General features: G+C 47.7%; 1 protein-coding gene across 10 annotated transcripts in view; it reads left to right on the top strand.

Moving 5' to 3' along the window:
* Kdm2b (lysine demethylase 2B) overlaps nucleotides 1–19503 on the top strand; it is a 119259-nt gene that overhangs the window by 55767 nt on the left and 43989 nt on the right. For all 10 annotated transcript variants that reach the window (XM_076922790.1, XM_076922788.1, XM_076922791.1 and 7 more), the window contains exons 11-12: nucleotides 13–488; nucleotides 9142–9228. In XM_076922790.1, the coding sequence (XP_076778905.1) occupies nucleotides 13–488; nucleotides 9142–9228 (563 nt within the window). The remainder of the gene's footprint in view (nucleotides 1–12; nucleotides 489–9141; nucleotides 9229–19503) is intronic.

Genomic DNA, 19503 nt, shown 5'->3' with positions numbered 1-19503 from the left:
TCTTCCCCACAGATGCCCCAAGAAAAAACAGCGTAGACGGCTTCTCATCGGATTCCTGGCTGGAGATGGAAGAGGAGTCCTGCGAGCAGCAGCCCCAGGAGGAGGAGGAGGACAAAGAGGAGGAAGGGGATGGTGCAGATAAAACACCCAAGCCACCCACTGACGGCCCCACCTCACCCACCAGTACCCTGTCGGAAGACCTGGACAGCACAGGGAAGAAGCCTAAAGCCCCTGCCATGCGATTCCTCAAGAGGACTTTGTCCAATGAATCAGAGGAAAGTGTCAAGTCCACAGCGATGCCCATAGACTACCCCAAGACGCCCACAGGCTCCCCGGCCACTGAGGTCTCTACCAAGTGGACTCACCTTACTGAATTTGAACTGAAGGGCTTAAAAGCCCTAGTTGAAAAGCTAGAGTCTCTTCCAGAGAATAAGAAGTGTGTCCCTGAGGGAATCGAAGACCCTCAGGCCCTCCTGGAAGGTGTAAAGGTGGGTAGGGGCCATGGCTGGGTCGGGCTTAGGGTTAGATACTCTGGGGTTGGTTCAAGTTCTGGGCTGGTAGTCAATCTAGGCTAGCCTATCTGGATTATTGGAATCTGGGACCACTTAGTAGCTAGGTAGAGGCTTGCCCTGAGTTGACACCAGCTTCTTTGATGATCATTTTGGAATCAAAAGCTCCCCTCCATCTACAGAAGATTTAGTGTGTGTTGTAACAATGCTCTCTTGGGTATGGTACACAGACTTCTATATCTTGGTGAGAAGGATTGCCATTCTGGGTTGATTTTCTAGGGCATGTGTCTGTGCACATAAGCTGGTCACACTTGCAGGTGACCTAATAACAGTTGACTATGGTCACGGTGTAGCAACCTGAGGTTTAGGGGTCACCACCATCTCAACTGTGTCTGCATTCTCCGATTAGGAATCAGGCCCTGAGTGTCAGGTCGAGCTGGGATGCAGATCCAGGAGGGATGCTACAGTGCCTGTTGGGCATCCCACTGTGCAGAACTGCTTCTTGTAGCATTGCTAAGTCTTCTGTATGAGGTCATGTGACTCTTCCATTTGCTGCTCCAGGGTCTGAATAGGACAGAACAGCTTGCAGTCTGCTGGTGTTAGAAACGGAACTCAGGTTTCTTCCTTGGGAATTGATAGTTTATCTAGACGACATTGTGCTTGGTCTTGCAGGGGCTTGGGGGACTCAGGGGCAAAGTTGGGGGTTGTGGGGTAGTGAGGGTTGGGAGTATGTGAAATATTGGGGCTCGGGTCAGGTAGTCTATCAGTTATCACCGGTATAGGGAACCATTAGACAAAAATCGCTAGTCCAGGAGCACCTCACTTACTAGTTGGGTTTTGTTGTGTGTGGAGCCAGATAGAATGCAGGGTATCACACACACTGGGCAGGTCCTCCATCACCTTCCCCTCGTCCCGTTTCTACTAGGTATTTTTGTAGTTTGAAACCTTAGGATTCTGTCTTGTGGCTACTTTTTTTTTTTTAAACTTGTGAGATTCTATATAGTGAAATTTTTATTTATTTTTTATTTTTTTATTTATTTAGATATTCAAGACAGATTTTTTTTGTAGTGTAGTCCTGTGTAGTCCTGGCTCTCGGGATACTCTGTAGACCAGACTGGCTTCGAACTCAGAAATCCTCCTGCCTCTGCCTCCCAGGTGCTGGGATTAAAGGCGTGTGCCACCACTGCCTGGCTAAGTGAAAATTTTTAATCAATTTGTTTTTAAATGTTGGGTTTGAAACAAAATTTCCAAAGTTCTGAGTTTCCTGGAACTCGGCGATCCACCTGCCTCCGCCTCTAGGTTTTATGTTCTTTACTTTGAGAGCTTCCGTGAGTTCTGTGTTTCCAGGGAGCGCCCCTGGCTCCTGGCCAGGTTTCTTTCTAGGTAGAAGAGCGGACTCTCTCTTCCAGTATCTCTCCATTGCCCTCTGAGGCTGGATTCGCCTGTTGGTGAGAAAGCCTGTTGAATCACAGGCATAGGTGGAGCAGAATCCCGTCCCACTACCGTGCGACTCATACCATGTCCTGAGACCAGTACTACTACCTGGCTGAGTTTTTAAATTTAGATTCTAGCTGAATGACAACCTTATTCACTTGGTTGGTGAAAAAGAGATCACAGTCTGTGGAGAGCCCTAGAAAGCTAATACTGGGTGTCTTCAGAGGCGTCTCTTATTTTACTTTTATTTTTGAGACAGACTCTCCTCTATCCCAGGCTAGGATAGCCTCAGAGTGGTTATGTAGACCAGGATGACCTTGAACTTCCAGTCTTCCTGTTTCTATTTCCTGAGTGGAAATGCAGGCATGTGCCACCCTGTTCAGTCCATGTAGTGCTAGGTAGCTGAACGGAGGCTCTCTGCTGTCCTTGGCATTGCTTGGCTTGGTATATCCCTCCCACCTGAAGCCATGGTTAAGATAGATCATAATGGCTCTCCCTCCTCCCCATTTCGCTGTCTCTCTCTGTCTCTCCATGTTGTCAATGAGTGACACCAGCCATTGGATTCAGGCCCAGATGAATCCAGCAGAAACTCAGGTCAACTTGATTAAATGTCTAGAAACCGTCCCCAGAGTAACATTCTGGGCCTCTCACTGTACATGAGTTTTGGGGACACACTGATGAACAACAATCATGGGATGTGATGAGGTAATTCATTGTAAAAAGGGATTACCTAGCAAGAAATCTCTCCTAGAAACGTCTCTGCTTTCAGCTAGGATTGGAGTGGGCCGTGGCTCTGGGTGGAGGGGATAGAGGGGCATGTAAATATTTGAGGATAAGTATAGTCCTCAGGTCAGTTCTAAGTGACTAGACTATAACCCGGTATGTGGCAGGGCTGTGAAGGACTTTGGCCTAAGTGGACAGGGATACCAAGAATGTAGGTGAATGACTTCATCAGATGACCCCCTGCTTCCATGATTGGGCCAAGTGCAGCCCAACCATCATCAACTGCATTGCACCACGCCCTCCTGGCCTGATCACGGTACAGAAAACCCCACCTATCCGCTTGCATGGGATTATGGGGCTGCAGTAGAATTCTGGGGACTAACAGGAATTATGGAGTTACTTAGCTGTTCGTGGAGCTGAAAGACATGATAGTCACATTTTTCTTGTTTTAAAGTGTTTTTCTCTCCCTTCTCTTTCTATCTCTTTCTTTCCCTCCCTCCCTATTTCTTCCCTCTCTTTCTGTCTTTATCCCACCCCCCCACCCCCACCTCTTGCTCTTTGGGTACAGACTCTCTCTACAGCCCAGGCTATACATAGCTCGATCTGGTCCTAATCTTGTGGCAGTATTGTCTCAGCCTCTCCAGTGTCAGGATTATCGGCATAAACTAACATTATCGGGCCAAGTGGTTTTTTTTTCCCCTCAACAGCCAAGTAGAGATCAGTTGTAATATTCTGACATCAAGCTCCAAGCATGAGAGGGAAGAAAGTCCTAAATTCAGAGTGCGTTGCCCAAATGGATGTCAGTTTCTAAATTAAGAGTGCATTGTCCAAACAGATGTCACTCTTTGAGGACAGTTGTGGAGTTGGGTCACAGTCCCTGCACGGTCTATTATGTAGCTGATGTTCTCGGGGACAGAATAGGAGCAGGCATGATCTATGCCATGGCTGACGCATGCAAAGCCCTGGCAGGGCCTTGAAGTGCTCCATAGAGCTGATGCTGTTATTATTTCAGACACCTTGGGATGAAAACAGTTTGTTTCCGGTCAGGCCTAAGAGCTGGAGGACCTGTGATACAGAGGATGGGCAGAGCCGGTTTTTTTTTTTTTTTTGTTGGGGACCCAGGTTGCTCCACCCTGGAACCCATCTGGTTTTAAAGCTGCTCATTTCTGGTGTTACCGATTTGCAAGACGGTGGGAGGTCCACAATCTAGATTTGTTCTGTGTGTGTGTGTGTGTGTGTGTTTTGCTTAGAGTTGGGCCCAGGACCTTGGGCATGTTGCTTGTGCTCCTTCACAGCTTCTCCTTCCCCAGCCCTGATGACTTGCTCAAACCTTCACCTTCTTGCCTACTTCAAAGGGGCCTTTTCAGAGGAGCTAAAAGGCAGGAAGTGAGCAGCCAGGGGGCTGGCTTCCAGTGTGACCACTGAAGGAGCCTTGTATCTTGTGTCCCCCGCCTGTGTAACCTCAGGAGAATGAAGGAGTGCAGTGGCTTGAAGAATAACTCAAGTGTCAGGTATCCTGGCAAGTCCATGCCTGGTAACTATAGGTAGCCACAGGATTTAGGATTCACCTTACTTCCTAGAGACCTCTTTCCCACATAAGATTGGACGCTTCCATTTGCATGTGTTGGAATTTAGACTTAAGACTTAAACACTGTTCTTTAGATGGAATGGGGGAGGGGTTCAGAGACCCAAATAAACTGTCACAGGTGTTCCCCAGAGCAGTAGCTCTGGCCTTGTTACATCCCCTCCATAAACCCCACTGTCAGAGCTGTAATCCGAATGCCAGGCACTGCCTTTTTAGTGCTGGTATTTTTAGTCACCCTGTAGACGGGGGCTTCCAGTGATTAACACCCCACCCTGGGGAGCGATGGAGGCCAAAGCCCTTGTTAACAAATTAAATTCTTTGAGAGAAGTTGGCATGATGAGGAGGCGAGGTTCCTTTGATAGGTCACATGTGGGGCAGGTTCCAGCAGCAAGAGTCTGGTGGAGGCAGAAAGCCTGCTTTGGGCTGGCGAGAGCCACGGGCTTACATGTTGTCACCCTGAGGGGGCTGGGACACTGAGGACACACGGTCTTCATTCTGTTAGTGTGCTCAACCGTCCCAGAGAATGCGTAAATTCAGGCAGAGCCTGAGGAATCCCGTGACGTCATTCCCTCCGGCACATTTTTTTTTTCTGAGACAAAAATCTCTCATTAGGCCACGCCTTCTCTAAATTTCGTCTTTACAAATGAAAATACGTCCCAGAAAGACGGGCCATTTTGCCCCCTAGTGGCCATTGAATGCTATACACAGAAGGGAACTTGACATTGTTTAGTACTTGAGGTCTAGGCTACAAGGGCACCTTGGGAAAACTTTAAAACTAATGTGTTTAATTAAAAAAACAAAAAGGAGCAGGGCATGGTGGCGCATGCCTTTAATTCCAGCTCTTGAGAAACAAAGGCAAGTGGATCTCTGTGCATTTGAGGCCAGCCTGGTCTGAGTTCCAGAGCAGCCAGCAGAAACCTTGTCTTGAAAAACAAAAAGAGCCTGGGTGGTGGTGGGGTGGTGGTGACTCACGCCTTTAATTCCAGCGCTTGGGAGGCAGAGGCAGGCAGATTTCTGAGTTCGAGGCCAGCCCGGTCTACAAAGTGAGTTCCAGGATAGCCAAGGCTATACAGAGAAACCCTGTCTCGAAAAACCAAAATAAATAAATAATAATGGTATGCAGAAGCAAGTAGATTTTTGAGTTCAAGGCCAGTCAGAGCAACATAGTCATGTTTTAAAATAAGAAAGCAGTTTTATTAATACCTTATTTTTTTTAGATTTTTTTTTTCCTTTTTTAAAATGTATGTTTGTTTGTTTGTTGAGAAAGGATCTCACTAAGTAATTCTGGCTGGAATGCATCATGCAGACCAGACTGGTCTTGAACTCCTCTAGAGCTCTCTGGGTCTGCCTCACATGTGCCATTTCACCCAGCAAGAAAAGTTTTAGGTTTATGGAAAATTCAGAAAACTAAAACAGCACAAGTATGTTAACAGTCGGCAAAATTATTAAACCTAAGATTTGGTTACTTCTTTAGATTCCCTCAATATTTACCTTTTGTCTCCCAGAATCTTGTCCCTGGTGCCACATTACATTTAATTTTCTCCTCAGGTTTTTTTTTCCCCTTGGTTGGCCAGTTTTTCAGACTTCCCCCTGTTTTGAGGTGGGTTTTTTTTGTTTGTTTGTTTGTTTGTTTTTTTAAATGATTTTTGGCGGTTTGGGGGAGGATCTGGTCAGGTGTCTTGTAGCATGTCCTTTGGGGGCGTGAAGCTTTATGTCTTGAGTTTTATCTGCTGGAAATTTTCTTTCTTTCTTTTTTTTTGTTTTTGTTTTTTTTTGTTTTTTGTTTTTTGTTTTTTTTGTTTTTTTTGTTTTTTTTTTTTTTTTTTTTTTGTTTTTCGAGACAGGGTTTCTCTGTGTAGCCCTGGCTATCCTGGAACTCACTCTGTAGACCAGGCTGGCCTCAAACTCAGAAATCCGCCTGCCTCTGCCTCCAAGTGCTGGGATTAAAGGTGTGGGCCACTACTGCCTGGCTTGGAAATTTTCTGTAGTCATTGTGCATGCAGGGCTTGGATTAGACAACATTGGGTATACAACAGTGTGTCAGTCGCTATTCTTATGCTTGGACAAAATATCTGTCAGAAGCAACATCAGGGAGACGGGCATTCTTGCTTGCAGTTTCAGAGACTCATCCATAGCGGCAGGGAAGGAATGGTGACAGAAGGCCTAACTGAGTTTGTTGTGTTTTGGCAACAGACAGGACTGAGAGAGCGCTCAGGCAGGAAACCGTGCTTACCTCTAAACAGTCTCACCCCTATTGCCCTCTCTCTGCCTTGGAGGCTTCACTGTCCAAAGGGTTCTATCATCTCCCCAAACTGCCACTAGCTGGGGACAGAGTGTTGTCATGCATGAGCTTGCAGGAGACATTGTTCATTTAAACCATAACATAGTCGAAGAGATTCTATAACTAGCCATCATGGGTCACTGACATTGCATGTTCCAGGGCAAAGGTTGGAACCCTGGCTGCCCCGGCGGCTTCTGTGCTGTTTGCTGCCTCCCATGGGGAGTGGAGAAACTGAGGCTTGCCGTCTCAGAAAATCAGTCAACCAAATGGTGACCAAGAAAATAGGGTAGTAAACAGAGTCAGAGAAAATGTCTTGAAATAATCTTCAGGACCATCAAGATGGCTCTTGAGGTAAAGAGAGGCCTTTTCTGAAGAAGGCTTACAACCTGAGTTGTCAAGGTGGGCAGAGAGAACTGATTCTACAGAGATGTCCCCTGAACCGCACAAGCACGCTGTGACATTGCCACATAAAAGAAGCATGCATGCCCCTGTTCCAGTGAATGTGCACACGCAAACACGAAATACATTTTTAAAAACTAAGATAATCATCACCTGTATTTACCTTTTGAGCTCTTCTGCGGTCCCCATTAAATGTCCCTCTGTGATTGGCAGTCTTCTTAAATGTCACCAAAAGAGTGCTTTTAGCTGACCATCTGGCTAAACGTTGGCAGTAAAATCAGTTGTGTGTTGGGTCTATTAGGTTGAGATGCCAACATATACCACAAGGTGTTTGTTGCTTTGTGAGCCATTGGCCGGTTCCTAAAGGAGATCTGGACTCCTACCGGATTCTGGCTTCCTGCACCGTGACTTTAGAACCTCATTCCTGTCAAGAAGCACTCCACTGAATCATCTCTCATTTATGTTTAGGGGTACCATGGCTTAGGGAGGTGTAAAAGCTGGGGGTGATACCCCCGGGGAAGGACGAACTCTGCCCTTGAGACCAGACCATGAACTTATACTCACATGGCTGTGTCTGCAGGACACCAAGAAAACAAGACAGAAATGTGTGGGGCTCAGTTTGTCAGCTCTGCTGAACCTTGTCTGTGAATCTTCTTTCAATATATAAAAGCCTTTTTTCTTTTTTCCTCCCCCAGTCTCCGTCTTTAGTTTTGTGGGGGGGGGGGGTGGGTGGGTGGGTAGGGTCTCCTGTAGCCAAGGCCAGTTTTGTACTCACTGTGTAGCAGAGACTGACTTTGAACCCCTCATCCCAAGTGCTGGGATTACAGGCGTGTGCCACCGTGCCTGGTTGTTTTATTTGTTTCTTTGAGAACATCGTCGCACTTAGGGGTTCAGAGATTTCAAGCTGCTCATATACCCGATTCCACATGTTACTGGGTTAAAAGTGAAAAGGTTCTGCAGTTAAGAATGTTTGCTGGCCCAGTAGTGGTGGCAATGCAGGTCTTTATTACCAGTAATCAGGAGGCAGAGGCAGGCAGATCTTTGAGTTCATCATGACCAGCCTGGTCTACAGAGAGAGTTCTGGGACAGCCAGGCCTACAGAGAGACTCTCTCTCTCTCTCTCTCTCTCTTTTTTTTTTTTTTTTGGTGGTGTTTGGGTTTTTGTTTTTGTTGTTTGTTTTGTTTTTCAAGACAGGGTGTAGACCAGGCTAGCCTCGAACTCAGAAATCTGCCTGCCTCTGCCTTCCAAGTGCTGGGATTAAAGGCATGTGCCACCACCGCCCAGCTGAAACCCTCTCTTAAAAACTTTTTTTTTGGTTTTTCGAGACAGGGTTTCTCTGTATAGCCTTTGGCTGTCCTGGAACTCACTCGGTAGACCAGGCTGGCCTCGAACTCAGAAATCCACCTGCCTCTGCCTCCCAAGTGCTGGGATTAAAGGCGTGCGCCACCACCGCCCGGCTTTTTTTTTGCTGTCCAAACACGAGGTCCCAGCACCACGGGGTCAAAACTGGCCGGTTCTGCACATGCCTGTAATCCCAACTCTGGTGGGTGGGGTCGGGAGTTTCTCTTGGGCTTGCTGGTGGCCTGCCTAGCCTCAAAACCGCAAGCTGTGTGTTTTTCATTAAGAGATTCCATCCCAAAGGACTGAGGTGGAAAGAGATGGTGGAGGTTACCCAGTGCCCTTCTCTCACTTCCGAGTTCTTGGAGGACAGCATACAGGCAGACATACATGAGTATACACTACAAAGTGTGTGAGAGAGTCTGTGATACTCTGGACAGGTGCCCTAGTGGTACATGCTGGTATGTGCCTGGTAAATCCAGGGCAGTGTGGTACATGCCTGGATCTCTGTAAGTTCTAAGCAAGTCAGAGCTACAAAGTGAAATTACGTCTTAAAACATTTTTCGAAAGAGGGATGGATGCTGTATGTTGTCAGTCTATAGGAAACTTAGTGGTTTTGTTTGTTTTGTTTCTTCTTCTCCTCCTCCTCCTTCTCCTCCTTCTCCTCCTCCTCCTCTTCCTCCTCCCCCTCTTCCTCCTCCCCCTCTTCCTCCTCCTCCTTCTCCTCCTCCTCCTTCTCCTCCTCCTCCTCCTCCTCCTCCTCCTCCTCCTCCTCCTCCTCCTCCTTCTTCTTCTTCAAGGGGTTAGTTTGGCCTCCTTTAGGGACCTTTCCTTCACTCTCAGTTAATATGGATCCTTTGTTTGGCCACAGAATGTACTGAAGGAACATGTGGATGACGATCCCAGCCTGGCCATCACCGGGGTCCCCGTGGTCAGTTGGCCAAAGAAAACTTCAAAGGTAGGACACAGCTTGCTCACGGTGGAACACCACTTCCCAGCTGCCTTCTACTCATCCTTCAGGGTGGGGGTCCTTGAGAGTGGGAGCTGTTCCACCCTGGCTCCTTGAGAGGGCACCCCACTTAGCATGAATGGTTTTAAGGAACTGTCCACTGCAAATGCTTTCCTTTTTAAAGGGCTCAATTTACCAGCTAAGCAAGCTGCAAGCAGTGGCCCCTGGTGGCCACCTGTGAATTTCAGGAGTGAGGCTCGCTCTGTCTCAAATTTCCTGTCTTTCACTTGTCTCCCTCCGGTTTTCCTCAAAGGAATTCTTTTCCTCCCTTTTAGAGTGACTTCTTTTTCATAAAACTAATCAGTGTTTAACAGAAAAATGTCTAAATTGAGGTTCAGGAGATGGGTTAGGAGATAAAGGGCTCCTGGGACCGACAGGAAAATCTCAAGCCACCAAGCATGGCTTCACGCGCCTTCTGTCCACCTGCACTCCGCTTCAGCGTTTAGACGCACAAGTCATATACATTTTCTCATTTGTTTTAGACCAGCACCTTGGAATGGTTCTGAGGCATCAGAACCATGTGATTTTTATGCATATAAAGCTGTCATAACAAGGTGCCCCTGGTCAGCACTTTCTAAATCGGTGGTTCTCAACCCTCCTAAAACTACAACCCTTCAATACAGTTCCCCATGTCGTGGCGACCCCCAACCCTGAAGTTATTTTCGCTGCTACTTCATGATTTGTAATTTTGCTACCGTTACGAATCGTAATGTAAATATCTGATATACAGTGTGGTCTTCGACGACTCTGTGAAAGGGTCGTTCAACTACTGCTCTAAATGTTAGCCGTCATTGCTCCTGGTCACACGTACTCCGAGCACTCAAGGGGCAGAGACAAGAGGAAGTAGAGTTTGAACAGAGCCTGGGCTTCGTGGCATGGCTAGTTCAAGGCCAGCGAGGGCTCTACAGTGACCCCCATCTCAATCAATTAAACTCTGCAGATTTAGCTCAGTGGCAGAATGTTTGGCAGGTCACAAGAATGGCTCCATGTTAGAGTTGGATCGCCAAATGCAAGCTAAAAAAAGAGAATTATCTGAGCTCAGGGTATAGCTTAATGGTAGAGTTCCTGCTTAGCATGTACAAAATCCTGGCTTTCTTCTCTAAGAAAATATTGTCATGAATTAGCCCCAGTGGGTGCTTTGCCAATTCCCCCCCCCCTTTTTTTTTCCCTTCTATTATAAATGACACTGGGAAGAACTTTGTAAACCTATAGGCACTGTCAACAGGGACAGCCATTTGGGTTTTGGTTGCAGTTTGGTGGCTTGAGATCTTCCTGCCGGGGCCCAGCCATGAAGCATGCCTTGTCCACATTGAATGTGTAAAATATACAGCAGGTTTCAGGACAGCACAAGAACAATGTAAGCTACCTCATTAATTTTCATATTTTATATGATTTTAATTAGTGTGGCCAGGTTGTAAAAAAAAAATGCCCAGTAAAATTTAAATATCAGATGAATAATAAGTAAATTCTCTACGTGGGTGTGTCCCCAGTATTAGATGATACACGTTTGTGTCCAAACATCATGCTCATCTGAGATTTAATTTAGGTGCACTGCGTTTTCAGTTGATAAATCTAGCAACCTAATTGAAATGACAGTTTTTCAGAGATAACAGTTTAGCTGGATTATTATTAAGGGGATTTTTTTTTTATTTTAATTTTTATTTTGGTTTTTCAAGTCAGGGTTTTTCCTGGAACTTCATTTGTAGAGCAGGCTGGCCTCAAACTCACAGACATCCTCCTGCCTCTGCCTCCCAAGTGCAGGGATTAAAGGTGTGCACCACCATGCCCAACCTTAAGGGGAATTTTGTATGTGTGTTTGACCAGGCTAATCTAGAGTTTATTAATACCTGCTGGCTTCAACCTCATAGACATCCTCCTGCTTCAGTCTCCCTGCCCAGTCAGGATTACAGGCATGTGCTACAAAGACAATAGTAGTCTCACCCAGGTGTGGTGATATAAGCCTATTATCTCAGCATTTGGGAGGCTGAGGCAGGAGGTTTAGGGATTTGAGGCCAGCCTCTGTTACGTAACACATTTGGGGCTAGCCTGGGCTACATAGGACTCTGACTCACAAAAACAAAGCAAAAATCAGCTGCAGATATAGCTTAGTGATAGTGACTTGGAGCTTCAGTACCAGAAGGAAAAAACTCAGAAGTACATCTGTGGCTCATCTCATATCTCTGTCGAATGGCACTGTTACTGATATTTCTTTTCACATTGTTTGATTTTTTTTTTTTCCCCAAAAGTCTATTTCTAAATGTGGGATTGTTTGGGGGAGAGGGCATCCATTATTTGGGGTTATTGAACTTATCCAAAGCCTAGGATAGCAAAACCTGAGATCTGGCCCACTTGGTAGGAATGTGTAGGATTACAGAACATGGTCCAGGTGTCAGTCCACAAACTTTCACAGACAGAGACCTGAAGCTACTAGCTGGGCCTGGGGTCATGTGGCTCTCAATAACAAAGTAAGGCTCTCTGCTGCAGCCTCCCAAGTGCCAGGAGTACTGCGTAAGTGAGTCAACACACTGGGCCAATAATTTTTAATTATATATAAAAAAATATGTTTTGGTCTTTTGTGTCTCTGCACACAAAAGCTAAGCGGTGGGTGCTCGGAGGTGGTGAGCTCAGAGAGGTGTACCACGTGCCTCAGACTACACAGCCTATGAGCCTGTTTCTGTCAGGCCTTTCCGTGAGAACCCAGTGAAGTGTGGAGGAGGGCAGCGCCACACTTGAGCATTTCCTGGCGGGTAGGGTTAAAAAGTTAACAGGAAAGGAAGGGATGGCTGAACGACTGGCTGCCTGGGCCACACCAGGTCTCTGGGTTCCCAGGTTTGCAGTCAAACTCCCTTCCGATTTGATGCCTGTGGGGTTGAAAGATCAAAGGTGCTCACTGAGGCCACCAGGATGCAAGGCAGGGAGCAGGGTCTGCTTTGGGTCTGGTTACCCTACAAGTAATTAATGCTCAAGGGTGAACAGCAAGAAACGCTTTGATCTCCCACCTCCCTTCTGGAGAACAAAGCCCATTTCTGGAACTGATTAGGTGCTGTGGGGTCCTTTCTGGTGGGATGTCCTTTAATTCCAGGATGCCACTGATCCTCATTCATCACTCTTTCCCCAACTGGCTGTTTCCAGGAGTGACATTGGACTTGTTTTGATCTGTCTGCACCTTGGCTGCTTCCTTTTATAGCCAGGTGGTGGGATTTGGGGGTCCTGTCTGTGACCCTGGAGACAAGGCAGGAGAGGTCTATATGTTTGAAGCCTATTCTCTGACTGTGACCTTATTACTGAGCTGAAGTTCTGCTCGCCAGCCAGAGACTTCAAGCCACGAGCTTGCCTGGTACATTCTCAAAGGAAACAAACCAAAGAGGAGATTGAGACATAGCTACCCCCCTGAAATGACAGTTGTTGAAGCCTTCCTCTTATTAATCCCACCCCTTTTGGGGGTAGGGGTTGAGACACAGTTTCTCTGTGTAGCTATCCTGGAATTTGCTTTGGAGACCAGGCCGGCCTTGAACTCAGATAGCTGCCTGCCTCCCGAGTGCGGGGCAGCCACCATGCATGAGCCACCATGCACTCTCTGAGGATTTCACAGGATGGCTGCAGAATGTGAGAGGAAGTGACCCAGGTCCCATATAGCCCAGGCTGGCCTCAAATTTGACTTGTGGCTTTACTTCATTTCTCTTCCTCTTCCTCTGCATTTGAGCAGATTAGATATGGGATCCCTGATCAATCTAGGGTCCTGGGCGTGATGTGTAGTCTGTCTCTGAAAGGGCCAGAGTGTTCGGTCAAAGGCCGGAGAACTTGCCTGTTGTACTTGGGCAACCGAGAAACCAAATGAATGATCTATGGTGGAGGGGAATTGGTGGCTGTCCGTTGTTATCCTCTGCTCCGGGCTCTGTCACTGAGGCAGGGTGGTCTAATGAGGGCCAATCCTGTGGCGGGGCGCATCAGCATCACCTGGGAAAGTTGTTAAAAGTAACAGGAGAGCCGGGCAGTGGTGGAGCACTCCTTTAATCCCAGCACTTGGGAGGCAGAGGCAGGCGGATTTCTGAGTTCGAGGCCAGCCTGGTCTACAGAGTGAGTTCCAGGCCAGCCAGGGCTACACAGAGAAACCCTGTCTCGAAAAACCAAAAAAAAAAAAAAAAAAAAAAGTAGCAGGAGCAACCTGGGCTCCATTGTAAACTCAAGGCTACTTACCTTGAGGTACAAAGCACAACCCTGTCTCAAAAGTGAGATGACTCTACAGGGAAAGGACTTTCTCGATGCATCTTGATAACCTGAGTTTGATGCTCAGAACCCACATGGTAGAGGAGAGAATTAACTCTTGCTAGTTATCCTCTGACACACATACACCCTCTGTGTGTGTGTGTGTATGTATGTGTGTCTGTCTCTGTCTCACGCACACACACAATGAATGAATGAATGAATGAACGAACGAATGAATGTTTTTAAGGTCTCTCTTGGGTCCTGCCCTTGACATTGAAAGTTCAGTAAACTCCTGCTGAGCTCCAGGAATCTCTGCTCCCTAGAGCTTCCATATTATTCCAAGTGTGTGAACATGTGCTTTATGGCCAAAGTCAGGCACCCCTGGTCACTGACACCCGGCTCTGCCACTGGCTAGTTGTGCTCTCCTGGGGAAGTCAAAGCCTCAGTTTACCTAGCTCTAAAAGGGGTTAGCAGTGTGGCTCCGGCATGGTGGCTGTAAGATACCATCTGTAAAATATCTTTATAGAAAAAACATGTGTGGAGGTGCACACCTGTGGCATGTGCTGCCTCTGGGAGGTAGAGGAGGGACGGTTAGGAGTTTAAGAGCATGCTCAGCTGTATAGCAAGTTCGAGGCCAGCCTCAGGCAAACAAACAAACGGGCAACATAAAGCCCTCGGTTTTAGGCCATAGCTATTCTAGTCCTGCAGAGCTGTGACATGTAAGCTCTTAACAACAGGCTGGTGATTCTCTGACTGAGGACAGCTACACACGCCTGTAATGGTGGCACTCCTTCCTGGGCTGACTCAGGAGAATGAGTATAAGCCTGTCTACTTAACTTATGAAAAGGCTGAGGGGCAGCTTTTTTGGTTTGTTTAGGTTTTCCTCTTTTTTTTTTTTTTTTGGTTTTTCGAGACAGGGTTTCTCTGTGTAGCCCTGGCTATCCTGGAACTCACTCTGTAGACCAGGCTGGCCTGGAACTCAGAAATCCGCCTGCCTCTGCCTCCCAAGTGCCAGGATTAAAGGCGTGCACCACCACCGCCCGCGGAGGTCTTCCTCGTTTTTTTGAGATAGGGTCTCATATAGCCCAGGCTGGCCTCAAATTTAATTTGTAGCCAACTGGCCTTGAACTACCGATCCCCCTGCCTCTACCTCCCAAATGACGGAATTGGAAGCATGCTCCGCCATGCCTGGCCTGCCCAGCTTAATTTCTGTGACATTCTTATGGCTTTTTGTAACGAGCTGGTTTTGTGGTACGTCCTGGTGGGGGTGGGGGGAAGGTGGGGAGTTAAGAAGCTGTCTTCTTTTATCCCTTTTTTACCCTGGTAGGGAGAAACCCCAGGCTCTTCGTCAGGGAGTGTAGCTGTTTCTTTAGAATGTGCCCTTGGGGCCTGTAGGCAGCAACTAAGACCGCAAGCTCCCTAGCCACTAGGTCAAGGTCTGAGGAGAGGATGTCGAAGGCCAAGCGTGTCAGCTGTCTGGACCTCTGCAGTTCTCTAGGAACAAGACAGACCTTAGGAAAGCCCCATGAGGCAGTATCTCCCAGGCCGGGACTAAATGGCTAGTCCAGTACAGAAGGAAGTAGCTGCTAGAAGCCGCCGGCCTACACAAGGATCCCAGAAGGGCAGAGAAGGCAAGGACCTAGGAGATGCTCAGCTGGTACAGTGCCTGGACCTAGGAGATGCTCGGCTGGTACAAGTGCCTGGACCTAGGAGATGCTCAGCTGGTACAGTGCCTGGACCTAGGAGATGCTCAGCTGGTACAGTGCCTGGACCTAGGAGATGCTCGGCTGGTACGGTGCCTGGACCTAGGAGATGCTCAGCTGGTACAAGTGCCTGGACCTAGGAGATGCTCAGCTGGTACAGTGCCTGGACCTAGGAGATGCTCAGCTGGTACAGTGCCTGGACCTAGGAGATGCTCAGCTGGTACAGTGCCTGGACCTAGGAGATGCTCAGCTAGTACAAGTGCCTGGACCTAGGAGATGCTCAGCTGGTACGGTGCCTGGACCTAGGAGATGCTCGGCTGGTACAGTGCCTGGATTCTTTCTTTCTTTCTTTTTCTTTTTTTTTTTTTTTTTTAATGTGTGTGGGTGTTCCTTGCATGCCTCTGTGCATCAGGTGCTTTGCAGTGCCCTCGGAGGCCAGAGAAGGCACCGCATCCCCGGGACTGGAGTTACAGATGGTTGTGAGCCAAACACAGATGGTGGTGGTTGAACCGAGATTGCCCATGCTCTAAAACCACTGAGCATCTAGCTCTCCAGCCCCTAGGATGGAATGTTCCCGTCTCTGTTCTGGAACTAACCTCTGTTCAGAAAACTGTTACACAATACTCCCCCCTTCCTCTGGCTCTTAAATTCTTTTTACCCCCTCTTCCAGAATGATCTCTGAACCTTGGAGGACGTGACTACAGACCTACAGCTAAGACCTGTGGCTAAGAGACAGGCCAACATGTCAGTAACCGTTGCTGGCTCTCACGAGCCTCCCCGGTGCCTGAGGCTGACAGCCAGAGACCTATACTTCTAAACGCACGGGATTAGAAGGCAGTTTCAGACATATTCACGCCCATCTTGAAAAACCACAGATGTGGCTTCCCCATTGGCTCCTATGACCTCCCCAGCCACGGGCTTTTATTCCAGTTTATGGTACCAGGCTTAAACTCCATCCTGTGGAGCAAGTCTTAAATCCAACTGGAAGGCTGTTGGTCTTACCAATGACAGCCGAGCCACTATGACCCAAGCAGGCACACCCTGCCTGGCATGTTGGTGGTTTAGCACAAGGGCTCCATAGCCAAGCAGGAATGTTGGTGGCAGCCTCTGGCACCATGAAAGCCACGGGGGTGAGAGTTTCAAGTTCTGTCCCTGTTTAAATTCTTTAGGTCCTACAGTCAAAGCATGTATATGCAGTGTCTTCATAACGTCTCACTGGCTACTTCTGTCATACAAGCAGCCGCCGTAGCGATAGCTTTTATGCTTTGTGGGGCCTCGGGTTTCCCTGGCCTCGTATCCTGGTAAGGGCATCTGCTTCCTGATTTTCAGAGGAACTTAATGTGCTCTGGGGCTGCCACATAGAAACTACCATGGATTTCTGTAGAACTCTGTTGTATATTTCTTTCCACATCTGTTACCCCTATAGTGTCCAACCCAGCATCTGCCACCTTTTTCTTTTCCCAGTGGGCCATCCATCAACCAAGGCCTCTCCGTGTACAGCCTGACTGTCAGTACAGACCATCACAAGCCAAGTCTAAGGAGTTATTACTATCCATCCTCTTCTTAATTCAGCCCATTGGCTACTTCTGCCTTCTCTTTCCCCAGCCACATGGCATCTGGGTTCATGTGTATTGCTATAGCTACCCATTCTTGTTCGATGTACCGACTAGCACCGTCTATGTCCTGGGCATCTATAGGGATGGGTGCTATCCCTTCCAGGACTTTAACTGGTTTTGCTGTTGGTTCCATTACTGGGGGCTTCTTGGTGGCTTTAAAGGACACTGGTCCTAGGACAGCCTGTATGGTGTTGGCGATGAGGCTTTGGAGATACCACACCTCGTTGCAAGCATGCATGTCACCTGTGTAGAGTTTGCTTCCATGCCATATCAGAAAGGGGTTTGGCCAGGGGGCTGTCAATACAGCCCTTCACTGTGAAGCTGTTCTTACAGTCGCTGTAAAAGGGTCTACCTGTGGCAATGCTTTCTCTATGGCTAACAGTTGCCGTTCTAGTGCTGTGCACCCAGCTCTGCTCCTTTCCACGACCGAGACCGAAACCCTTCTGGAACTGTTTGCTCGGCTTCCTTTTGCCATAACCCCCCAGCTATGGTTTTCTGAACTTCCGGTGACACTGGAGTATTGTTTGTGTCAAGTTGACAAGGCGTGGATTGTAGTGGCTATTTCTGGTTGTCAGCTTGACTATATCTGGAATGTACTACAACCCAGAATGGGAAGGCTCACCTGTGAGCCTGATCTTAAGGCTGGGAGATACAAGTTTCTGACCTGCATCCTGGCATAAAAGTCTTGAGGCATAGCAGCTGTGAATCTCAGGAGATTAAAGCAAGGGGATCTCTGAGTTTAAGGTCATCTGGGACAAAGCAAATCCCAGATGCAGATCCCAGATGTGGTGGCACACCTTTAATCTGGGTCACACCTTCCACTGGAGGCCTACATAGGAAGCTTGGAAGAAGGAAGTTTCTTCTGTGCCTGTGTGCATGTGGGACTGAGCAACTGGTAGATCCTTGGGCTCTGGGCTTCCATTTACAGCTGCTGCTGACCATGGCTGTAAGTTATCAACAAATTCCCTTATTATGTAGAGACTACCCATAAGTTCTGTGACTCTAGAGGACCCTGACTAATACAGGGGTCCACAACTGTTTAGCCTGTCCTACAAGGATTGTAGGATGCTCTGAACCCTCTTGAGCCTCTCTGCCCCAACTCGACATAATATCTTTCTTTATCAAGTTCTACAAAGGATGGGCAACTTAGGCATCTTTACATGTAGCCCAGGCTATCCTTGACGTCTTTTTTGTTTTTTGTTTTTCGAGACAAGGTTTCTCTGTATAGCCCTGGCTGTCCTGGAACTCACTCTGTAGACCAGGCTGGCCTCGAACTCAGAAATCCGCCTGCCTCTGCCTCCCAAGTGCTGGGATGAAAGGCTATCCTTGACCTCTTATTTCTTGTTTTTCACCTCTATTTGATGTGTAGAGTGTTTTGCCTGCATGGATATCTATACACCCGTGTATGTGCAGTGTCTGCCGTGGTCAGAAGAGGGTGTTTATCCCCTGAGACTAGAGTTACTGATGTGCGCCACCACGTATTTGCTGGAAATTGAACCTGGACCCTCTGTAAGAGCGGCAAGTGCTCTTAACTGCTGCTGAGCCATCTCTGGCAATACCATACCCCTTTGTGAGACAAGGTTTGCCTATGCAGTCCTGGCTAGTCTGACACTAGTGTTTGTGGAATCTGTCCTTTACCAACTTACTTGTAGTCTCCCCAACTGTATGTTAGTATGTTAACTAACAGGTCTTTAGGCAGGAATGCATCTAAACAAGGTTGTCAATGTATTGATGAATGGACTAACTAATTAATTGGTTGATTAAATGTTAGATCAGGGAAGATGTGACCAGAGGCTGGAAAGGACCTAGCCTCTTTCTCCCCTCTAAGTATGGTGGTTCTTTGTCAATTTTTCTTCCTCCTATTTGTTTGTCCCACAGTGGATGGGTGGGTGCCTGGTTTATCCTTTGTCTTCATAGAACTCGTAGGTTATAATAGGATATAGGCTTAGCCAGCTGTGCCAGTTCTGTGCAGGAGGAATGGCATGTCCTGTGGTTAAGGCTGCTGTGAGGGACTGGTTTTAACTAGGGGATGATGGGAGGGGCCTGGAAGTTAAGGCTTACAGGTCAAAGATCAGAGTGTTGGGCCCAGGAGGTGACACCAATACAAGTGAGTCAGGCAAGGCCTTTGGGAGCTTGTGAATGTTGGTGGTCACAGAAAAGAATTTAAATCCGATGCTGAGAGTCTGAGAGAATCATTTTTGGAGGGATGGGCTTTATTGTGATAAGATTTATTGCACTAAAGTTAACATCCTGGGTGTGGGTAGATGGTTCGAGAGCACGGGGGGGGGTTGGGGGGGAGACCACCTCTGTGTATACGTTAAATAGGGGGAAACAGGTGGAGACAGGAGGATTTCTGGGGCTTGTGGCCTAGCTAGTCTAGCTGGATTAGTGAGCTTCAAGCTCAGTGAGAGACCCCATCTCAAAACCAGCCAACCAAGTAAACAAAAGTAATGTGGAAGCCAGAACACAAGTGACACAAGTGAGGTTGTGTTCTGGCTTTCACCTACACACAAATAAACACACACTCACTCACACACACAGAGGAGAGAGAGCGAGCCCCCACACCTGCACCAGGGAATGACCCCAGCGCTTTGTGCATGCTCAGCAGGTGGTCTCGATCAGTGCTGTAGTTCTTAGTTCGCCAGCCTTCGATATTCTGAGGCATATTCTTCCTGTGGTACCTCCGGCTGACTTCAGAC

Source organism: Arvicanthis niloticus, chromosome 24, assembly GCF_011762505.2.
Source record: "Arvicanthis niloticus isolate mArvNil1 chromosome 24, mArvNil1.pat.X, whole genome shotgun sequence".
NCBI classification, from domain to species: domain Eukaryota; kingdom Metazoa; phylum Chordata; class Mammalia; order Rodentia; family Muridae; genus Arvicanthis; species Arvicanthis niloticus.
This window is presented reverse-complemented; position numbering and strand designations above follow the sequence as displayed.